This window comes from Carettochelys insculpta, chromosome 2 (genome assembly GCF_033958435.1).
Source record: "Carettochelys insculpta isolate YL-2023 chromosome 2, ASM3395843v1, whole genome shotgun sequence".
NCBI classification, from domain to species: Eukaryota; Metazoa; Chordata; order Testudines; family Carettochelyidae; genus Carettochelys; species Carettochelys insculpta.
Window position 1 is genome coordinate 274,858,684 of NC_134138.1, and position 23,189 is coordinate 274,881,872.

At 58.5% G+C, this 23,189-nt stretch overlaps 1 protein-coding gene across 2 annotated transcripts in view; it reads right to left on the minus strand.

Moving 5' to 3' along the window:
* PTPN23 (protein tyrosine phosphatase non-receptor type 23) overlaps nt 1-22,614 on the minus strand; it is a 32,558-nt gene extending 9,944 nt beyond the window's left edge. The window contains exons 1-15 of one of the 2 annotated variants that reach the window (XM_074985244.1): nt 22,446-22,614; nt 13,848-13,922; nt 12,577-12,704; nt 10,879-10,955; nt 9,564-9,613; nt 8,547-8,678; nt 6,241-6,321; nt 5,378-5,509; nt 5,068-5,115; nt 4,237-4,293; nt 2,698-2,756; nt 2,233-2,312; nt 1,779-1,893; nt 1,327-1,392; nt 673-818 (exon numbers count right to left, since the gene is read on the minus strand). In XM_074985244.1, coding sequence (XP_074841345.1) covers nt 673-818; nt 1,327-1,392; nt 1,779-1,893; nt 2,233-2,312; nt 2,698-2,756; nt 4,237-4,293; nt 5,068-5,115; nt 5,378-5,509; nt 6,241-6,321; nt 8,547-8,678; nt 9,564-9,613; nt 10,879-10,955; nt 12,577-12,704; nt 13,848-13,922; nt 22,446-22,529 — 1,330 coding nt within the window. In that variant the 5' untranslated portion in view covers nt 22,530-22,614. The remainder of the gene's footprint in view (nt 1-672; nt 819-1,326; nt 1,393-1,778; nt 1,894-2,232; nt 2,313-2,697; nt 2,757-4,236; nt 4,294-5,067; nt 5,116-5,377; nt 5,510-6,240; nt 6,322-8,546; nt 8,679-9,563; nt 9,614-10,878; nt 10,956-12,576; nt 12,705-13,847; nt 13,923-22,445) is intronic. The other variant, XM_074985243.1, reaches the window with a different exon arrangement.
* Between the last annotated feature and the right edge of the window lie 575 nt (nt 22,615-23,189).

Here is a 23,189-nt window from a genome sequence, read left to right on the forward strand (position 1 = left end):
ACATGGCGACCCCTCTGACACTTGTGACTAAGGACAGATTTCTCCCACCACGTGGCCAGTCTATGAAGGTGACCCAGGCAGTGGCCATCTGCGTCCTTCAGTCCTCATGACCTAAGCCTGTATGGACTGAGGGCCGGTCCCCAGAGGACGTATTTTCAGACTTTGAAGATAGCAGCTCTTACCATCGGCTGTATCCTGCATCCCTAGCTTTGACTGATGTTTGGAGTTTAACCACTACCTAATTTTTCTCCTTCCCCATTTTCTCTCTCTCTTTCATAACCCTCTAGATGTTTGATTTCAAAGGACTGGCGCCGGGTGTGGTTTTGGGCGCGATCTAAGCGCACATTGTCCTGGGGATGTGGCTGGTCCCCGTGGGGCTGGAAGAATCTGTGTGGCTTTGGTGAAATAGGTTTGTGTAATCTCTCCCCTGCATAGGAGCAGTACTGGCTTTGGGCATTAGAGGCAGCTGGAGAAGCTGTGAGTTTGCCTGCGTAGCTTCTGGCTGGCCAGACGGGCAGCAGAGGTACTTTCATGGCCGGCTTGGTTTGCTTTATTGAGAAGGCAACTCCAGCCTGGGCTGGCAGTGGCCCAGTTTTAGGCAGATTGCCCTGGCTGTATCCAGAAAAACCCCTTCATATTACGCCCTGAATACAGGCCACCAGCAGGCCTTACCCTGCATGGACTGCACGAGGTTCTTCACCGTGTCTGGCCGCACGCTGAGGGCCGCACACTTCTCCATCAGGACAGGGGGGATATGGCTGTACATCTCCAGGTTATCCACCCGCTCTGGGTCCAGCTGCATGGAGTCCATGAACTGGCTGTGGGTAGAAAGCAGAGCCCTCTGAGCAGCCGGAGAGCCCTGCCCAGGCCAGGCCCGGCCTCCCCCAGGGCTGGGGCGCTGGCAGCGGGGAACTGAGAAAGGTCCCAAAGGGCTTGCCAGAAGGTGCACCCCACGGTCACCTCCACCGGCGTGGAAATGCAGCCACCTCTGGGGAGAAGCGCAGCAGCACACAGGCAGGGCGGGATGCTGAACACCACACAGTCAACAGAAACAGCAGGGTGAAGCCAGGGAGGCAAACTGATTACCCAGCCTGCCTCTGGGCCCGGCCGCGGGGAGTGCGAGAGCCTCGGCAGCACATAGGGCAGCAGCTCAGGACTGACTCAGGTACCCAGCCGCTGCCCCACCGGTTTCACTCGCATTGGGCCCTTGCCCTGGTTGCCATGGTGGAAGGAGCTGAGCTCACTTCCTGCCAGCTGGAGCAGGGAGACGGAGGGGGCGACTCCGTCCACCCCAGCGCCAGGAACCCCACATCGGCGCACACGTACTCCAGGACTTCGTTCTTGGCCTCGATCTTCGCCATCGCCTCTCGCAGCAGCTTGGCCTTCTCCTCACTAGGACAGAGCGAGAGAAGCCCTCAGCAACCAGGCCGGCCACGTACCCTGCTGGGAGCGGAGTCTTCCTCAGCCCCCGGCAGCAGGCACGGCCAGCCCTAGGCTAGCAGGGGCCGGCGCTGCCCTGGACGGAGCTGCGGAACAGGGCCCTGCCAGGGCAGGCGCAGCCGAGGGACCAGTTTCAGCCGCTGTCAGACGGTGCCGGCCCAGCTGCCAACAGGAAGTCTCCGGCAGGTCCCACTCACCGGCGATGCGCCGGACAGCACAGCCCCACTCTAGAGGTGGCCCAGAGCTTCCTGGCCACTGAGGCAGGAGCCAGGCCCTGCCCTCATGGAGCACGTGCCCTGGGAGGGCCTGAGGCAAGGCTCACTCTTCCCTTCACTCACCTGTAGAGCGAAGATGCCTCGTGGGCCGCCATTGGCACCAGCTTGGCAAAGATGTCCGGGCCGGTGACAGCTGGGTCGGTGGGGTTGACGGGCAGTGCCTTCACCAGGGTGGCACCTGGACATAGAGCAGACTAGCCTGACGCCGGCAGCTCCCGGTTATCCTAGGGCAGGAGGGGCCTTTCCCTCCCCCATGGCTGTTCTAGGGCAGCACCCACCACCACAGCGACCAGCAGCTGGTCCCCTCCAGCATCCCTGGCAAGAGCAGTACCAAGGGCTTCGACAGGTGCCAAACCTGCCGGGTCAGCATGTTCCCCAGGGTGCTGATGACCAAGGTACCCACGCAGAGAGCCAAGGGCAGAGCAGCTTTTCCCAGGCGACCCCACCCAGGCTCCTGGGCTGCGCAGGGTGCAGGGCAGCAGGCGACTGAGCTGTGGCTGGGTCCGGCCCGTCTCACCTTTTACGGACTGCAGGGTGTCCAGCGCAGGGACGGCTTCGTGGTAGATGAAGTCATTGTCCTTCTTGGCCGAGTTGTACCTACCAAGAAGTGACGTGAGAGTCCGGGGCAGGGAAGCGTGGACCTGGCTGTGACTCACTGGGCTAGGTGGGGAAGAGCCGGGGGCAGGGAGGGCGGTGCTGCTGCCCATCTCGGGCCCCTGGAAGACACCACCTGGTGTCTCTAGTCTACAGGCTGGCCCCCACCGCCCGGCACCTGGGTACAACTCCATTCCAGCCCCTCTCAGAGGGAATGGGCCAGGACGCACAGGCACCAAACCCCTGCAGAGAGCAGGCCTGCACTCCCTGTGACGCCGAGCCCCCACCCTGCCTGTCCCGGTGTTCCGCTAGCCGGCGGGGCCGGGAGGATTCGGCACATAGGTTTGACCCACACAAGCCCCAGAAGGAATTGCAGCTGCAGACTCACTTGCCCCCGATCACGTCCAGGGTGAACCGCAGAGCTTCCTGAACCGTTTCAGGCTGACCCTAGCAGAGGCAAAAAACAGGCATGAACACAGCCAGCCCTGGCGCATCGTTACAGCTGTGCACACGCCCCGAGCAACCTGTGTGCATGCTGCAGCTAGCTGCCCCCCTGCCTGGCGACGCTCCCTGCCATGCCCTTCCCGCTTCCAGAGCGAGCAGCCAGCAGAGCCGTGACCAGCCCTGGGCGCGTTGTTCACCAGGGGCAGCTGCGACTCAGCGCCGCAAACACAGGCGGGGAGATCCGGCGACAACCTCCTTAGCCGCAGCGTCAAACGTGGGCGCTCTCGCTCCGCCGGGCCGAGGCGGCGAATGGGCTCCTGGCCTAAGCCTGCGGGGCTGGAAGACCCCTTGGAAACGCCCCAGCAGGCTTAGTGGGGCTTGCGGAGTGCAGCAGCGTGACAGCAGCGAGGTCAGGAAGGCTTCCAGGCTCTGCCGGTAGTTTGCTGTGTGGCCTGGCATTGCCCGGGCCAAAGGGGGTTGTGCCCCTGCCTTTGGCGGAGGCACAGGCTGGCCAACGCCACCTGCTTCTCGGCTCCATCACGTGATGGAAACGGGCCAAATCCATCGGCAGGGCAGCAGGTGTAAGTCACTGGTGCAACGCCCTGTGTAAACTTCTGCCCCCCGCCCCCCTGCAGAGTCAGTCCTGTGAGTGGGGGCCAGATGCAGCCTCCCGCAGAAGCTTAAGGGCTTCGCAGCTGGGACCCGGGCTGTGTTAAGCTAGCAAGTGCCTCCCCTGAGATGGAGGGTGTTCGTCACAACCTCCTCCCGCAGTCCAACACGGGCGCGTAGGCGCTCGGGGGCCAAGGAGGGAGAGGATGCCTGGCTGCAGATCCAGAACAGGCTTTGCACAGTCCCAGGGCACCAGCTAGACCCAGAAGCCAGGAGACACTGGAGTGCTGGGGTGAGCATTCCCACCCCGCGGCAGGAGACAGACCCCCCCCATTGCACCAGCAAAGCAGGAGACGAGTCCCTTCCGCTCCTGGGCAGGCTTGAAAAGTCCCATCGCTCCAGTTACCCCAAGCTCGTGGCCGGTCTTCTCAGGGCCCGCCCGGCGCCCCGGCAGCGCACAACGGCCCCCTAGTGCTGCAAGCCGTGGGGCTTCCACCAGCTCCCTCTACAGAGCCCGGGCTGGCAGCGCTTCCCAGAGAGCTGCTGGAGCCACAAGGCAAGGCTGTGCCCCAGCTGAAAGCCAACCGGGCCGGGCGCGCTCGGAGCAGGCGCCTCGTTCGGAGAGCGCGAGTCCCTGGCTGCTGCAGTCTGAAGGACCGAAGGAGCACCACCCCGGTGACAGCTGTCGAGAGCACTCGCAGGGAGCCCCCAGCTGGCTGGGCTCCTGTCAGCTGTCCCCTGAGCCGCGGCGGGAGAGCAAACATTTGACTCCCGAGGGTGCCCCACTGGCCGGTTCGGCCCAGACCGGCCCTGGGGATGGGCGCTGGAAAGGGGAGCAGCGCCGTGGCCAGGACGGGACAGGACAGCAGCCTACCTTGGCCAGTTTGATGGCTTCGTTGAGCTTATCTAGAGCGCTCTGGAAGTAGACAACCTGCAGAGGAAGCAGAGGGAGGTCCTGCCAACTCAGCCAGCAGCGAGGGGGTCACAGGCACACATGCTTGCTGTGCCAGCTGCAGCTGACAGGCTGGCGAGCCCCGTGGAAAGGGCATTGCAATGTCACTATGTACAGCAGGGCCTTCTAAGGAGGAGCGAGTTAACAGCACAGCCCAGCAACCCAGATGAAGGCTCGCCACGAAGGGGACAAGCCCGGCCTCTGCGAGCGAAGGGCGGGCCCTGAGAAATGCAGTGCCACACGGCCGCTTCAGCGAGCCAGCTGCTGCCATCACACCCTGGCGCTCCTCCAGCCCAGGGTCCATAGCAGGCTGTAGCACGAGGAGACAACGATCGCATCCTGCTTGGAGAGCCCAGGGGCTACACTGCACCCCACGCGAATCACACGGAAATGGGCAATCCCGCTACTGTTGGTCAGAAAGACACTTCCACGGCACGTACAATCTTTCAGCCGTTACTCTGTCCCTGGTGGGACAGCTCCCTCCACAGCTAGAAAACATACACCTAGCTGGAAATATACGCAACAATAGGGTCCCCAAGTAAGAGAGACCATTGGCCCGTAAACTGGTGCAGAAGAGGCAGGGCCTTCAAAGCACCGCTTAATGGACACCCAAGCTTCAATGTATCCTCAATGTCATGGACAGTGGCATTCTCCCAACCTAGCCCAACCCCATCCATGGGTCAAGGCCAACCCCCCGCAAGATGGGCCTTGGTTACAGCTGGATCGCAGAAGGACTAGCCAAGTTTTACTCACTCGTTCGCCAAACTTCTGCTGCTCCTCAGCCTGTTTGCCCATGTGCAGCTGCAAAGGAACGGACATGCAGTGAGGGCAGGGACCTGGGTGGGGGAGGGGCTCAACCCGAACAGACTGCAGCCCCCAAGCCAGCCAGGGGACTCCCTCCAGAAAGCTGAATTTTGCTGGCCCCCAGGCACGCTCAGGAACTCTGCCCCCAGCACGCACCACCTCCCAGCAGGCGTAAGCGGATGCAGCCACCCACAAGTGAGTGGCCCAAGGCCGTTCCTCCAGGCAGCCAGGGAGTGACAGCCTCGGCCTTCCCACTCACATGAGCAATAGCAGCAAAATAGTAGATCTTCATCTGCACCAGCTTCTTCCAGTCCTTCTGGATCTTGCCCAGCAGCGAGGCGGTTTCTGAGTTCTCCAGAGCCCGGCAGGCCTCTTTGTAGTAGTCCACCACCTGTGTGGAGAGCGCCAACCAGGGGGCATCTCAGGGTGGGGCCAGGATCCCAAACAAAGCCCCAGCGCCAGCTCACACAGGACCGGAGTGCACAGGAGAGGAGAAAATGTTCTCCAGTGAGGGGCATCACGCACGCTGGGGTTATCTAGCCAGGGTAATGCTGCTGCCAATCTGAACTGACACATGGCCCAGAACTGCAGGGAACTGTGGGGATTGCCAGCAGAACCGGAGATAGCTTCCAGCCCCCCACCCCCATGTGATCCTTGCCGCATGGGAGTTAGCGAGGTGAACACACTGGCCAAGGACAGGACAGAGAAGCAGGGAAAGTAACCCAGAAAGAGAGAGCCTGGAGTTACTGCAGCTGACGGGGCTCTCAACCAGCTGCAGAAGGACTAAACCCACACTGACGGACCACCCAGAGCTCAGGCACAGACTTCACTCCAATTATTTAGCTAACGAGCCTTTAAGTTGTTACTTACCTGCCCGCGTGTTCTAGGAGAGAGTGACTGTTCCCCACTCTCCTGCCTGCACCAGCAAACTGCAGTGGCTGACCCAGGGCTCTCCGGCTCTGCTTACAAACCACCTCTGCTGGGTCAGAGGCTCCAGCGGACACACTCATGCGCGGCAGGGGCAGCAGGAGGGGATCCAGCTCGACCACGGCTAAAATGCTCCCAAATGTACCTGCCGCCGCAGAGAGGCGCTGGAAGAGCAGAGGTCCCTGGGGAACTCACCTGGGCGCTGATCCTGGCCACGAGGAAGCTCTTCCTGTTGTCAAGCATTGACTTCTCCAGGAGACACTCCTGAGCTTGGCCCTTCAGGGAAAAGCAAGAGAGACGCTCAGGTCTGAGCCCTGAGACGTGGCTTCGTTCCTGGCCTCCTCCAACTCAGCCAGGCCTCGCTTGCTTGAGGTAGTGAGCCATGTGCCTGGCTGCCAGGCTAAAAGGCTGTCCCAGCCCAGCGGTCTGGTCCACAATGCAGAACGAAGCCAAAGCAGCTCAGAACTCCTCCAGGGCTAGCCATGCACAGGAAGCCTCTCGCCTCCACCGCCACTTCAAAGCCAGCCCCCGGGGGAACCACCACGCACCAGCCTACATGGGCCAGGGGATTCGGCCCAGTTTCTAGTAGACAAACCCCCCACGCTGCATTGGAGGGTTCAGGCACAAGTCAAGCAAGGACCCAATGGCCTTGGAGAACAAACTCCCCTCTGAGGTCCAGTGCAAGCCTAAGACGGGGCTCGTGGGGCACATGGCTGCACAGATGGGGTTCTGCCTGCCCCTATGGAGAACTGCAATGCCTAGGGGTGTCGGTCAGTTAGTCAAACCCCTTGTCGTACATGAACATGTGTGAAGAGTTAAACCCTCAGAGGGCTCCCTGGGGGAAGCAGCCAGGTGAGTCAATGGGGAGAACGTGGGTTTTGAACACAAGCGGCAGCCTGCTGCAAGAGTTGTTTGTGCTGGGTTGGAGCAGAAAGACACAGACAAGATGCTCAAGCAGATAAGTAAATCCAGTAAGTTTCCTGGTCATCTCATAACAAGTGCAGAGGTACATACGGGGAAAGGAAATGTTTAGACAGATGCGATCAGGTTATTTTTACTTTGGATTTGGTGTGGGACTTTCCAGGCTGTTTGATGTATTTTTCCCCTGTACTCTGTAACTTCTAAGCTGAATCCCTGGGAAGTCATTCTCTGTGCTCTAATATTAATAATTTTAGTTGCTGTGATTACACCAGGCAACTGAGCATGCTTATGTCCTTTCTTGGTATTGTTAATAAACTCCTGTCTTTAAAGCAATAATTTGATTCCTGTGTCCTAGAGGAATGTATGTGTGTTTTTCATGCCTAGACCAAACGGTCAGCTACCAGAATACAGCTCTTTGTTTCCAAGTTATCTCCTAAGCAAAGGGTGAAGCGTGGGGTTACCTCACAGGGAGATAGTCAAGTGTGCCTTCCTGGGTTTTAAGGGGGACTTTTTCACTTGGTGGTGGTGGGAATTCACCCCTAGGGTCAGGGAATCTATGAGCCCAGGGAGCTTTTTTTTTTTTTTTTTTTCTCTTTAGCAGCACCTATAGAGGTGAGGCATTTTTAAGATTTTGCAAGCCCCACTTTCTGCACTCGGCATGCCAGAGTGGGGAGGCAGTCCTGCCACCCCTCCACCGCTCCCTTCCCCTCGCTAGAGCAGCTAGACACACGGGAGGATTTCACTTTGGCCATGTACGGCAGCAGTGCAGCTGAGCCAATACTACCGGCTCTTTGGAGAGTGCAAAGCCAGAGCCCACCTCACTTTCCAGGCCAAAGAGCTGCCCAGACAGCAGCGATTAGTCTGACGCCTCCCTGAGCTGCCCACGGGAACGCAATGCAAAGAGCCCGCGAAAGGCCAGGCCCACTAGAAGGGGATGCCTCCCCCAGAGCTAACGCGGGAGCAAGGTCAGCTTCCTTCGTGCCCACCTTTCCCTTTTCTCTCCTGGAGGACGACAACGGCCACATATTTCCACCTGCGTTAGCAATAGCTCCTCCCCACAGCAAACCAGAACCACCTTGTTTCCTTCCCGTGTTTTAGGGCCCACAAGCCCAAGAGTGCAGTGTCCCCATCCGAGAGACTGGGGCCAGGCTGCTTCCAGAGAAGAGCGAGCAGAGCCCACCACACACGCAGCCACCTGGGCAGCAGTGCAGACGGAGAGGAAAATGTTCCTCTTGGCTCTGTGAGGCTCAGCTTGTGTCCTGGAGCTGAACACACGATTCTTCCCCTCCAGCAGCCCGTTTGGATCTCCCCTGAATATGCCAGGCCACTAGAAGCCTCTCCTGGCATCAGTTCCCTCTCAGCAAACAGGTTTACAGCCTGCTCTGTCCCAAAGGTGGCTGCCACTCCACCTGGCCTTTGTTAAAATCACACGAGGTTAGGTCCATACTGAGAGCAGCCAGGTCACCACCAGCTCCGTCAGCTTTGGTGAGATCCCTGGAGATGAATGGCGGCGAATGAGCCCCACCACTGGGCCCTGGCACTGATGGTGGGCAGCAGCCGAGCCAGTGCCCACTTCTTACCAGCATGAGGTTGATGTTGAGATTAAGGATCTGGTGACTCATGTCCACGCTGTAGGAGTGAGGGAAGTGATCCCGCAGATAGGTGAAAGCCCCAGCCGCACACTGGAAATGGGTGCAGGAAACCTTCATACCCTGTCCAGGGCCGCCGTGGAGGGAAGAGAAGAAACATGAGGGTCTAATGCCCACGAGCCAAAGCAGAGGCACACCCCACCACAGACCATGTGCCTGGACTCCAGAAACTGACAAAGCCAAGAGCTGCAGCAGGGGTTCTTTGAAATTATCTTCTGCCTTCCTTAGGCCAGTAGCTGGGGGACCAAACCCACCACTTTAAATGGAGCTAAGCTTTCTCCTGCCCCCGTTGCCCATGCTCCCATCACCTGGAGACTGCGTGGCCATGGCACTCTACACGGGGTGACCCAGGAGACCCCGCAGACTATCTAGTGCTGAAAGCAGCCACCACGTAGTACGGCCAGAAAGCGACCCCCTTCATCTGACCCCATCTTGGCGTCCTACATAGCTGTGGGACTCAGCAGAGGGACTCTCTGCCCAGGAGACACTTCCATGAGCAAGGTCACCTGGGCACTGGGCAGATTGGGAAGGGCGGGGAAGTGGCTGGCTGGACTCTCCAGGAAGAGTCCTGGTTGTCAGGCATGTGGCCAGGCTCACCTTTGCTGGGCATTTGTTCTGCACGTGGGGGAGCTCAGTTAATGCCTGCGGAGGACGCTGGGATGTTACTACATCAACACTCCCAGAGCTCAAGACAGGCCCTGCTACAGACTTCTGTAACTCCGCAGTGTTAAGAAAAACCCTTTCACTGTTCCTCCCTTCTAGTCCTGGGATCGTGGCCTCAGGAGTCAGCGATACAAACCCTTCAGAGGGCAGAGTGATTTGGAAAGGGGCTGTGACCCTTTTGACCTGACGAGTCCCCTCCCGAGGTTACCAAAGACCTCAGAGCTCTCGTCTGTTTGGGGGAAAAAAGGCAATAAGGGGGAACTGCGAAGCGCTCAGCACCGTTACCTCCTCGGAGACCCTCTTGTCCATGGCACCCAGCATGGAGTGCAACGCCCCTGGGGGGGAGAGGAAGCTGGGGTCAGGCCTCGCTGTAGTAAGGTCCACACAAGCCACATTTTCCAGTGCGCACAGCACCCATCTGAGATCACAACCCCCTCCTGTCTGAGCGCCCCTCCACCAGCCTGGGACTCTGACACAGCGATGTTTAAACCGGGTATTTTATTCCAAAGGATCCCAAGCCAAATAAAACACACTGGGGTCAGGTCAGCTCCTGAGAGGCAGACACTTCTGGGGAGGAGCGCTGCCACCGTGCAGCACAGCCCAGTAAAACAGCTTCAAAGCGGCAACGAGGTTTTCCCTCTGTGCTTACGTTGCTCACAGCAATTTAGCCAGTGGTGGGCTTTGCCGCCAACCCCTGGTTGCCCCCCTTCTCCTGGCCCAGCACACAATCAGGACCTGTTTTCCATCTCCCCGTCAAATTCACCCCGCCAGGCACAGGGCGCCCAAGCACCACCGGGCCCCCGCTGACTCGGAGGGAAGAGCACGCCACAGTCTCTGGGGCCCCTCTGCCTGAGCTCCAAGCAGATTCTCTGGCTCGCAGATTAAGGGGCCAGACTCAAACCAGGGTTAAGCAGGGACTAGGCTGGCGACGTCACAGGGTGACCTGTGATGCACTGGCGCTATAGCACTCTTGGCGGTTTTGGCTGCTGATAGCTCATTGAAACAAGCTACACCCTCTCACTGCTGCAACAACAGGGTTTACGTCCAGCTGAGCGAGACCAAACTCCAGCAGGGGCAGCTATCCTCCTCCACAAGGCCTGGGTCTGGCCTGCTGGGGAGGAGGAGGCCTCTCTGGCTTGGCATTTCCCCACCAGCACCAAGGGGCAGAGCTGCTTGGAGCTGACCCAGGAGATCAGCCTCCCCCAACACTACAGACCCCAACAGCCGCCTCCCGCCATGGACACGAGACACAGCCAGCCCCAACCCCACCAGCATCCGCCACAGCCAAGGCAACAGTGCCTCCATTGTCTTCCATAGTCGGGGGAATTCTTCAGCTCTCCCGAGGCCCAGCTGCCGGCAGCTTCCTGCGGCCAGGCCCCCCAGCAGCCGCGATCACAGAAAGGGCTGGGGCGGGGCATGCCAGGCGAATGGCCCTGTAGCTGTGACCAGGGTTCTCTCCCACTCCCCCACCAGCACTGCAGGAACAGGGCGGACACTGGGCCCTGTGGAGGGCACAAGGGAAGCCGGGGAGGAGGGCATTTCTCTGGTGCCAAACAAGCCTCCAGGCACTCTAGGCAGCAGGTGGGCGCCAGGGCCTTACCGAGGTTATAGAGGATGCATGCTTGCTCATACTTGATATCTTCATGGGTAACCGTCTTGCCAGAGAAGATCTCGGTCCTGCAAACAGGGAAGCCCAGAGTTAGCGCCTGCCCTAGGGAGCGAGCTGGAGGCACAGTCCAGCTGCCGAAGGGTCTCACAGGCCAGATTTCAGGAGAGGTACGTGGCTAGCAACTAACAGCTCATGGCAAGTGGGGGCGAGCCAAAGGATTAACTCACTGTGTTATCCACTCGGCGCAGAGTCCGCGCCAAAGGAGGGGCAGACGGGAAGCCAGTAGGCACCTAAACCCGCAAGACCCCATAAAGGGTGAGTGGCACCAAGGCCAGCTTCTTCGCCGACTAGGGAAGTGTTGTCTAGTGGTTAGAGGAGGGGACGGCCTCAGACTTAATCCAAAGTGGCGGCAGGGGAGACCTCCGCGAAGCACAGCCAGGAAAGGGGTGAGTAAGCAGTGCTCCCCCTGTTCTGCTGGCGTTCCCGAGGTCCCGTCCTGAACACCTGTGGGCATCAGGGCTGTCACGGCACCCGGAAGGGGACAGCCAGACCCTCGCCCCTGCCCCCAGCTCACGTCGTTCCAATACATCTCCACACCAAGAGGATCCCCTAGCTGGGCCGCCCTGGCCGAAAAATGAGCCAACGACTCATCTCCATCCCTGGGCCTGGCCAGGCCTCCGAAGGGGCAGCGGGGATGGAGGCCTCTGGGCAGCCAGGTGTGTTCCTACCGATCAAAGCCAGCAAGCTGCCCCAGGGGCTGCAATTCACGCTAGCCAGGCGCCCCGAGCCCAGCCTGCCACGCTGCCAGCAGCTGGTGTAAAACCACCCCGCCCCCCCACCCAGCTGTGGCAGGACTGCTCGCCAAGGGACGAGGAGGGCTGCCCTCTGCGGCTCAGGCCCACAAGGCACTGCTAGGCGAGCCTGAAGCAGCCGTGGAGCCCTCACTGGCTGAGAGGTGTTATCAAATCCCCGTTACTGTGCTGAGCCGGGAACGACTTTCTAGTGCCTGACGAACCTCCCCGACCCGCAGCGCCCTGGGAGGGGACCACTCTCCTCCCCAGTCGGCAGGAGTCGGTCTCTCTCAAGCCAGGGGTGCACCCGGCATTCGGTGGGGAGGCTCCCCACACGGCTGTCTGCAGGGCGCTACAGGCTAGCTCAGCACAGAGGTGTGCTGCTGGGTGAGGGGCACGGGGGAGCACGCAGTGAGGCTGGGAGGGTGCAGTCTGGATTCGTTCATTGCGGAGGCTGGCAGAGGGCTGGACGCGGGAACAGGGGGAGACTCCTAGGGAGGGGGCTGCCGAAGGAACAGAGGCAGTGGGGGCTGAGGGAGCACAGGGATGCGAGCAGAGATGGAGGGGCGAAGGAGCCAGGGTGGGGGCACTGGTGGAGCAGACATGAGCACAAGGCCATGCGGCTGAGGTAGGGGAGGGAGCCAGGGCAGGGCAGAGGAAGGGGAATATGGCTCCAGTCCATCCAGAACAGCTCAGCGGATGGCCCAGGAGTCTAGGCAGGAGCTTACCGGGGCCGAAGAAGCAACCCACTTGGACGGGGGAATAGAGGCAAGTGACAAAGCCTGGCCACAGCAAGTCCCCAGGAGAGCCCTGGCTTCAGCTCTCCTGCTCCCTCAGCTCACACCCACGCCCCAGCAGCAGCCCCGGGGGCCAGCTGGATGCAAACCGGCACACTTACCACGTGACAGGCACAGCCGCCTCATGCTCCGCGCCCATGGGGATGCGGCTCTGCAGGTAGTGGAGCTGCCCGAAGTACTTGCGCAGGATGCTGCAGCCCTCAAAGTCTCTGGGCACGCTCACCGCGTTCTGGAGGAGACACAGGAGCAGTCCGCCCAGGCAAGAGCCAGCCGCACGCGTACAGAGAGGGGCCCACCCGCCCCGCCGGAGAGGGGAGCGCAGAGAGAGGGCCCCACCCGCCCCAGGCTGCCGCCCGCCCACCCCGCCAGAGAGGGGAGCGCAGAGAGAGGGCCCCACCTGCCCCAGGCTGCCGCCCGCCCACCCCGCCAGAGAGGGGAGCGCAGAGAGAGGGCCCCACCCGCCCCAGGCTGGCACCCGCCCACCCCGCCAGAGAGGGGAGCGCAGAGAGAGGGCCCTGCCCCCCACAGGCTGGCACCCGCCCATCCCGCCAGAGAGGGGAATGCAGAGAGAGGGCCCCACCCGCCCCAGGCTGGCACCTGCCCATCCCACCAGAGAGGGGAGCGCAGAGAGAGGGCCCCACCCGCCCCAGGCTGGCACCTGCCCATCCCGCCAGAGAGGGGAATGCAGAGAGAGGGCCCTGCCCCCCACAGGCTGGCACCCGCCCACCCCGCCAGAGAGGGGAGTGCAGAGAGAGGGCCCCACCCGCCCCAGGCTGGCACCTGCCCATCCCGCCAGAGAGGGGAATGCAGAGAGAGGGCCCCACCCGCCCCAGGCTGGCACCCGCCCACCCCGCCAGAGAGGGGAGTGCAGAGAGAGGGCCCTGCCCCCCACAGGCTGGCACCCGCCCATCCCGCCAGAGAGGGGAATGCAGAGAGAGGGCCCCACCCGCCCCAGGCTGGCACCTGCCCATCCCACCAGAGAGGGGAGCGCAGAGAGAGGGCCCCACCCGCCCCAGGCTGGCACCTGCCCATCCCGCCAGAGAGGGGAATGCAGAGAGAGGGCCCTGCCCCCCACAGGCTGGCACCCGCCCACCCCGCCAGAGAGGGGAGCGCAGGGAGAGGGCCCTGCCCCCCACAGGCTGGCACCCGCCCACCCCGCCAGAGAGGGGAGCGCAGAGAGAGGGCCCTGCCCCCCACAGGCTGGCACCCGCCCATCCCGCCAGAGGGGGACTTTGGGCAAGTCGCTTCCCAGTCAAGCCTTTGTCAGTCCTTGCACAACTGTAGGCCCCGGGGCAGGGCCAGTCTCCCCATGTGGCTGTCCCACCCTGTTGCACTGTCCCACACAGCACCGCCCCAGCACCCACCCACCCACCTGCCGCAGCAGCTCCAGTTTCTTCAGCTCCTCGTTATAGTTCTCCGGGTTCTCGCCATAGTTCTTCAGCACAAACTGGCGGGAGAAAGGCTGATCAGAGCTTGGGGCTGCGACCGGCGCGGAGCAGCGGAACCCAGCTGGAGCCGGGCAGCAAGAGCCCCCAGGGAGAGCAGCAGAGACGTGGGGCTTGCATGGTCAGGGCCAGGGGCTCAGGGCCGGCGAGTGTTGCCAGCTCCCCACATTGCCCCACACAGCCCAGGGGAGCCACCTCCAGGCTGGAGGAGGCTGGGTTTTTCCTCAGCCTGTGGGTGCCTCTGTTTCCCTGCAGCCTTCAAGCCCAGGCCAGGACACCCACAGGAGAGCTCTGGTGCCCACACCCAGTCCTGCAGGCAGCAGTTACAGCCCCACCCTGCAGGCCTGTTCCCTGCTGTGGCCGCTGGCAAAAGTCTGGCAGGGAAGGGGGCCAGTCCTTGACTTGAGCAGCTGTATGTGGTGTGAGGGGACCAGGCTGCCCGACGGGAATCCGGGCGACAGCAGCCACTTCGCTGCTCCAGCCGGGGCTACGCAGAGACCGTGGCAGGGGAAAGGCTTTGCCACAGCGGCTCATCCGATGGCCAGACTTGCCAAGACGGGCCCCTTTCCCCCCATAACCACAGCAGAGTGGCCGGAGGCATCGGTCTAAGTCAGCTGGCGGAAGCCTCCCGCAGGGACCTTGCATGGAAAGCACCAGGCACCGTGCAGATCAAACCAGACCTGGGCTCTCTCCTCCTCTGGGCCCAGCAAAGCACCCCCCACCCCCATCTGCGATGCCGGTTCTCCCAGTCCCCCGACAGCCAGGACGGGGCTGCTCCTTCCCGGGCGGCTTCCAGAGCTCTCCCTGGCCCAAGAGTAATAACGACCGGCTTTCTTCAGGGCTCAGCCCAGCTGTAATTAGTTAGACTCATGGAATCCTAGGGCTGGAAGGGACCACAGGAGGACAGCACGGGGCAGGGCAGCAGCGGTTTAACAGTGCACAGTAACGCTGCTTCAAGCGGGATCAACCCCAACTAAATCATCCCAGCCAGGACCTCGTCAAGCTGGGACTTAAAATCCACTAGGGATGCAGAATCCACCACCCCTCTAGGTAACACATTCCAGTGCTTCACCACCCTCCCGGGGAAGTAGTTTTTCCTAATATCCAACCCCTTGGCTCTGAAATGCGGCCACCTCTGGGAGGAAGCAGAAGCAGTTTACCAGCACACAGTAACGCCGCCCAAGAACAGAGATTCCCAAAGAAACTGCAGGGAAATCTGGGGCAGCAAAAGGCTGTTACCAGGACTGGAATGCCCTGGAGCGTGTAGCGACCACCCGCATCAGCAGGACGGCGCTGCATCAGAGGGGAAAGGCTGCCCTGCCACTCTGCCAAGGGGCGGACCTGGTCGGACAACCATGGAGCCATTGCCCGGAGAACCTCAGATCTTCCCTCCCCTGCATCCAACCTTCCTTAGCTTGGAGGAAGAACAGAGCCCACAGCACAAGGCGCCCCAGCTGATGGCCACACGCTGGCCCTGCCTGCGCAGCACGGCATGAGGCCTGAGCACTGCCGGAGACTTGGCGGGCTGCTCGCCTGCGGCGCTGACAGAAGGGCTGGGCAGTGCACCTAGCAGGTGCTGATGGAGCGGGCTGGGGGAGGACAAGGCCAGGCCCAGGACAGGGCGGGCATTCCATGCCCCATTCAGGGCACCCATGTGACGGTGGCCCGGGGAAGCGTGAGAGCAGGAGACAATGAGCCTTTGAGCTACAGGCACACAGCAGTCCTGGCCTGGGCACAGTGAGGACGCCACACGAGTCGAATAGCACAAGGGACTAGGAGCAGGACGCAGATTTCTGGCTCTGGTGCTGACTTAACACGGGGATTCGGGCAGCCCCTCCCTGGTACATGGGGAGGCCCAGCACGCGGAGCGGAGTAGCTGGGCTGTGGGGTTTAATGAAGGCTGAGATCCCCAGCCAGGGCTGCAGCAGGGCAAAGGCACGGCTCAAGGGAACAGCGCCCAGCTGGGCTCAGCTGGCAGCAAACCCGCTGGACAGAGACTCTTGAAGGACAAGGTCTCAGTGTTGGACAGGCTGAGGCTGTGGATTGTGGGCACGTACGGCCCTCGACTGAAGGCACACAGTGCCATGTTGGCAAGAAACCAGGCTGCCTGCTGGGGTGCGGGGAAGGAGCTGACACCTGCTAGAGATCTGTTAGCAAATGTAGGGCCCGCGTGACTAACTGGCTGGGGAGACACCAGCTGCACAGCCGGCTGATGGCACCGAGCACAGGGCTAGCTGGGGAACATGCTCCAGAACAAACATGCCCAGCTGTCCCACACAAGGGCACGATGTGAGACAGGCCCTCGGCTCCCTGAAAATTCAGCAGCCTCAGCAGGGAAGGACGTGAAAGATTCAACCCAGAAAGCAATGTGTCTGGCAATACCCCACCCACTTAGCCACGCACAGTTCCTAGATCCCTGAGCCCTGGCACCAGCACCTAAGCCCCATGCCCCCCGGAGACAGAGAGGTCACCAGCCTGGAGCTTGGGTGATGTGCCCCAAAGCCACCCAACAAAGGCAGGAACAGACAGAGGGAGTCGACTGCGCGGTCGCTGTGCTGCGACCATTACATTGCACTGCCTCTGACATCTGGCAGGACGAGCCACATCCAAGTCCCCCGAGTATCTGTCAGGAGGCCAGCGGGACGGAGAGAGAGCAGCTAAGCCCAGACTGCAGGACTTCCCTCCCCACAGGCAGAGCACAACGACTGCCCCCACCACCCCTGCAGACTGCTCAGCCGCCACTCCAGCTCCAACACACATTAGGGAAGTCCACGTTTCGTTAGCCGCCAAGCACGCCAACGAGGCTGCCGGCCCTGCAGTACCCGCAGGTGCCAGAGGAGGAGGCTGTACCAGCCAGATGAACATGCTCTTCCTGACAGGCGGCATCCGATCCTGCAGAGATACCCCCCAAAGGCACCCCAAGGAATGCCTCGAGGTGCAGCTCAGCCACTAGTGACTGCTGTAAGAGAAGTGGGGTGTGAGGCTGGGGAGGGGAGTCACGCACCCTCAGCCATCGAGCCAGGGGGAGAGAAGCCTCTGCCCTCCAGGTCACTCATTCAAATCCAGCCCGGCCATGACTCAGAGCTGTCATCAGCCCCAATGGCTCACTGACTGGGATGTCATGGGTTCGAGACTTCACGGGTGGATAAAAATAAATCATTGTTTGAAATATCGGCTTTTCATTTGAACCGGATATTTTCATCTTACTGAAATTATCGTTTATTCTTCTTTTCAAACACCAGCCTGCCTAAAATGAAAGCGGAACCCAATACAAAATATTAAATCGCAAACTTATTGGAATCGCTTAACATAGTTAAATAAGAACTGATGACATTGACTCCATGAACCTCTGTCACAAGCTTGGAGTTAAAGGTTGCTTTTCTAGCTCAAGAAGGATCACGGGGAAGTGGCTGAGGTCACAACAGGGAAGTATGAGTAACTGAGGGCACCCTCTCATTTTCCAGAGTTAGGCAAGTAGGAATTTAAGCTCCGGTCACTTTCATTTATGCATATTTGAAAATGTTCCCAGGCTGACCTGAAAAAAATCAGTTTAATTTATTGCCTACAGTTGGGCTCTCGGTCGAAGAAATCATTTACTGGAAATGTGAAAGGTGTTGACAAGTTTAGGTAGCAAAAACTTTTAACATTTTGCTTAATCCAAGTAAATTTTATATTCTGTTGCATGTTTAGTTAAATTCCAGTTTCCATTCTGAAGCAGCCTGACATCACCGGCAAAGACTTACATAGGAAATAAGCATATTAAAAATGTACAATTAATAAACACCTGAAAATATTAAGCTACATAAATGCTTAATATATAGTCTGAGAGGGGGAGCCGTGGTAGTCTTTAAGATCATCCATAAGAGATGTACGAAGGCCTAAGGTCCTGCTGGGTGACTAGGTAGAGTTGATTGCCGCACAAGGTCAACTCCCTGCATTGATGATTTCTGCCTGTGGATGTCCTTAATCCAAACAAGACAAGCCTAGCCCTGACCACGAGAGACTGGAGTCCAATAAGGAGTCTTAACCTGGGGCCTTATAGAAAAGGAAAATTAAATAGGATCTCATCTGCTAACTGCATAAGGCCAACTCCTCCAGCCTACTCAGGGCTGGAAGGCTTAACAAACCAGTACAGAGAACAGGAGCCAGGGTGGAAAGCAAATATTGATTGATTAGTCAACTTCCCCTCTGAGGCTCTGGCAGATCACATTCTGTCAAGCCTCAGGCAATGGGAGGAGGGCATTACACCCTGGCCCAGACGGTGAGGCAAAGAATTCCCCAAAGTCACAGCAATTCAGAGGTAGAGCTAGGACTCAAGATCTGGTTCTACCACTCAGCCACAGCAAGGCCCTCAGCAAGCCAGAGCACCTCGCATGTGCAGGGAGAATCGGAGCGAATTAACCCCCGTTCACAAGGCCTTGCGGTGGCTGGATTTTAAAAAGCGCATTTGCCCAGGTGCTGACACTGTACTCCCCAGTTGCATCTTCTCAACCTCCAGAGGCCTTTCTGTTACCCCACTTCCCTACATAACCCAGAAAGGGGAAGGGAGCTGAAAGCCCAGGCGATATGCAGCAAATCCAATCTGCTTCCCCACTCCAGGGACACAGGGAGAACAAACAGTGAGGGTAAACACTTTGAAGTTTAAAGGGATCATACTGAAGCTTGTCAGACTAAAAAAAAAATTGCTAATTTTAAAAACTTATGCTGTACGTGGTTGTGGTGTTATTATTATAATAACTAAAGGGGCTTAAAAATGTACTTTTCATCATTTCTGCATCTCTCTGCTTGGTAGTGAAATTGGACATGTCAGTTTGTCTGATTTCTAGTTGGTTTCACTTCCTGGCTATTGTGCACCAGCAAAATGCAGAGAAATCTGGGTTGCACACACTCCAAGGAAATCTTTACACCTAAAGAGAAGAGTACCTCTAGTAACATCAGGCTTTTCAGGTTATTCTTTATTAAAGAAAGAAAAAACCTGAGGTTTAAACCTGCTGAAAGAGACAATGTTCGTTCTGACCAAGCGGTAACCACATTCCTCATATACAGGCAGGCCTGTCACACAGCCATGGTACTTTTTAAAACAACTGCCTTGTTTTCGAGACCACCCTTCTCTAGGTAAGTACCTGTCACTCCATCAACTGCAGCAGAAGTTTTAAAGTGGCTCGTCTCCTTTCCAGAACTAGGCAAACTGGAATGGCAAGGACCATTTCTATCCTACCACCATCACCCCCGCAGCTCTCTGCAAAACATGACTCAGCTCTCTGGACTGAAAAAAGCTGAGGAAAGCACAACTACCTGCAGGCATCCAAGATTTCATGATGCGTTTCCTGGACATCAGGGAGACATCTCTGACCCACCACATTCTGCCAAGCTAAATTCCCCCAGTCCCTCTCCAGAGTTTCAAACGAATACCAGACTCCTCATCTACTATTGTCTAAGCTGTTGCATAGTGGTGCTGGGAAGCCAGGAAGGCTGCATTTCAGTATCAAACCAAGAAAGAGCCTTAAATGCAGGGTGGTAACTTAGTCTGTGAAATGTTTGGAAATTCTTGTGGAAAGGTGGCCCTACAGAAACACTAGTCTTTATCTGGAGTTTTCCATTTAGAGCCACGTATCGTCCCCCTTAAAAAAAATGCATCAACCAAAAACTGAGCATGGATATACAGAAGGAAAGTGCCCAAAAAGTAACAACAATTTTGCACAGCACAAAGGAATATGAATTAGTACTAATGGCACATTTCTCAGACAAACCTCAAAGATCAACAAGTATTTTCTTTTACAAAAGTTAACACAAAGCGGGCAAACGGCACGCTCACTGATACAAATGGAAACACGGAGCCATGGGACTGTGGGTAGGGGGCCAACGGAAACAGCTCACTTGAAGTTTAGTTAAAGAATCAACAAGTTAAGAATTTCACACACTGAGGTTACTCCCGATCACTCTTCTGACCTTGTGGAAGGCCAACACAGACAGAGAAACGGACCAGAAGCAATATCAGGTAAACTATGAAATTGACCGTGAAGAAACCGCTGGCAAAATCACAGTCACAGTCTCTGAATTCTAGAAATCTTAGGCATTGGCTATAACATCCCCAGAGCCATAGTAAGTTGGTCTTTTATGGATTGACAACATACAGGAAGCCAGTAACCAAGCCTCCTATCTGCAAATTCCTGCTTCACAACACTGCCTTTCCTTTAGCACAGCAGCGTGTGTTACCGCAGCAAAGACGGTTCTCAGTTAAGTCTCTGTTTTTTAGAGATGAGAGACTGGAAGCACAGTTGTCCCTTTGCTCTTTTGTCAGCTTTCTTGGGGCCCGAGTCTAACTCTCTTAAAGCCAATGGAAAACATCTCACTGTTTTTATCATGGACTTTAGCAGATGCTGGATTGCACCTTATGAAATAAACATTACTGAGAATCTCAAAGGGAGCCAATAATTTATTTAATGTAGGCAGTGTGATGGGGCAAGGGTGCCCAGGCCTGGCTACACTTCCAAGGTAGGCAGTCAGAGCTGTGTCAGTTGGGGTGTAAACACACACCCACATCCAGCGCTGCAGCTATGCCAACAATAGAGAGTTTTGACGCAGTTGCTAATGTTATCTGGGGAGGTCAAGTTCCCATACTCCTGTTGGTTTGGGCTGCATCCACTTTAAGGGATTACACTGACCCAGGCTAGGTAATGTAGACACACCCTAGGTTTGGGCCAATCTAGCCTTGAGCTCAAGCAACCGCCATTCCATGTTATGGAAATCCTCCTTGAGGGGATGCAGCAGGAGGGACCCTGCTTTAACTGGCTTTTCACTTAGGGCTTCTTCCTGGAAGACTTCTGCCCCGCTGACAGGATTCTCTCTGCATCACTTGACACATGACTCCATTAGCTGGCTTGGGAGTTCCCCTTGGAGGTCATTACGTCTCCCATTTGCCTCTTTCTGACAGTGCATTTTAGGTATGTTAAATGATGGTTAACTGATCAGCATACTAACAGAGAGGTCGCCATGCTAGCGTGTATTCTAACAAAACAAACCAACAGTCATGCAGCACTTTAAAAGGCAGCAAAATGATTTATTAGGTGATGAGCTTTCCTGGGACAGACCCACTTCTTCTGTCCCACGAAAGCTCATCACCTAATAAGTCATTTTGTTAGTCTTCAAAGTGCTGCATGACTGCTGGTTTGTTTGATAAGCATACTGGTAAGCATGCAGCTTTCCGGTACGTTTACTGATTAACTGATTAATTGGCCCTTGCCAGTGAACTCTGGCACCAGCCAGCCATGAGCAGCCACAGCTGCAGAGGGCCAGTGAGTGAGACAGTGGGACTCCAAGGGTCTAGTGGGGCCGGACAGCAGGCGTTATGTAAAAACGGTTAAATATTTTAATGTCCCTAGTACATTTGATCTGGCTGGGTCTCTCCGCTGGATCTCTGGTACTTCAGCTTTATCGCACAGAGCTAAGTTACCCCAACAAAAGGCATCTTACAAACAGGTTAAATTAATGCATCTCTCGTAGAAAATCACCGTATCCAGACACGTGGGGATCCTCGTTTTAAAGCCCGAGGGAAGGAAACACCCAAGACAGAGTCTCAGTTGAACAAAAGTAAAAAACTGGGCCTTTGATAAGGCCCTGGTGCCATCTCGCTGCCAGGAAGAACTACTCCCATCTGAAACAAGAAGCCATGGAACAAAACCCACTCCAGGTTGGCCACAGGCACCTTCACAGGTCTCCTCTCACCGCTGTTGTCTCTACCAACACGTGCAAGGAGGCAAGCTGTGTCACAGGACAAATGCTGATGTGCAGAGAGCGGTGAGAGAATGGGGCCAGGCCATGGATGTAAGCACAACATGCCCCCACAGGGCCAGAACTTACCATTCACCAGCCTCGCTCACTCATTCAGCAGCACCCAAGCTCTCCACAGGCTATGAAATCTCTCCCTCTCAGGAAAGGCGGTTCAGTGAGACGTGAGATCCCGCACTCCTTTAAAACTATCCCAGCCTTGGGCACAGTGGGGTGGGGGGCACCAGCAAACACTGCCTCACCCTTCACCCGCTGACCTTCCTCGGAAGCGGGGCTCGCAATGGGCGCAGCTTCCAGTCCCAGGGGGTGGCAGTGGGTAATGAGAGTCAGGGGACCCCAGAGCACGACACCCCCACAAGCCCCCCCACACGGGGGGGGGCAGCAACAGGCTGTGGGATGGGCGCGTGTGGGAAGAGACAGGGACGGATGCACCGCGGTGGGGACAGCGGGACAGACTCGGGCCTCAGGCCCAGCTTCAGCCCACAGTTACCAGCAACCGTCCTGGGAGCAGCCCCCCCGCCCCGCAGTGCACCCGCTGCACACTCACATACCGCACCTGCCCCGCCCCATCCGTCTCTCCTCCCCCCGCCCGTACCCACCGCGACCCCCTGCTCTCGCCTGCCCCTCCCCCCACCTAATGTGTCCCTCCCCCCACCTGCCCCGGCCCCGGCCCCACCCAAAGGGGCCCCTCCTCCCCCCCCCACCCAACAGGCCCCCGCCCCGCCCCGCCCCCTCACCTTCTTCACGGCCTGGTTGAAGCCGAACTCCCCGGCCTCCTTGAGGTCCAGCCAGATCATGGGCATACGGGGCACGGCCTCCATCCCGGCCGCTCCGCCGGCGCCGCTCCCCCCTCCCGGCCGCAACGCAGCAGGCCCGGAGCCTCCCAAGCGCCGCCCCCGGCCCGCCACCCAGCCTCACCGGCCGCGCCGGAAGCCGCCCACCGGAAGCCGACGTCGCTGCGCTTGATGGGAAATGTAGTTGTGCCGCTGACTTGTGCCCCCCCTCCCCCTGCGGGAGGGGGCTGGTACAGGCTCCTCCCCTTCCGCTAGTGGGAGGTGCAAGGGCTCCCCCCCAGGCCCCTCCCCTCCCGCTGGGGGCCGGGGCACAGGCTCCTCCCCGAGACCTCTCCCCTCCTGCTGATGGGGCGGGGCGCAGGCTCCTCCCCAGGGCCCTCCCCTTCTGCTGGGGGGAGGGTGGAGCACAGGCTCCTCCCCTAGACCTCTCCCCTCCTGCTGATGGGGCGGGGCACAGGCTCCTCCCCAGGCCCCTCCCCTTCTGCTGGGGGGAGGGTGGAGCACAGGCTCCGCCCCTAGACCTCTCCCCTCCTGCTGATGGGGCGGGGCGCAGGCTCCTCCCCAGGCCCCTCCCCTTCTGCTGGGGGGAGGGTGGAGCACAGGCTCCGCCCCTAGGCCCCTACTTTCCCCTGTGGCAGGGGGCGCAAGGAGGCTCCTCCCACCCGTGGTGATCAGGGGGAGGTAGCG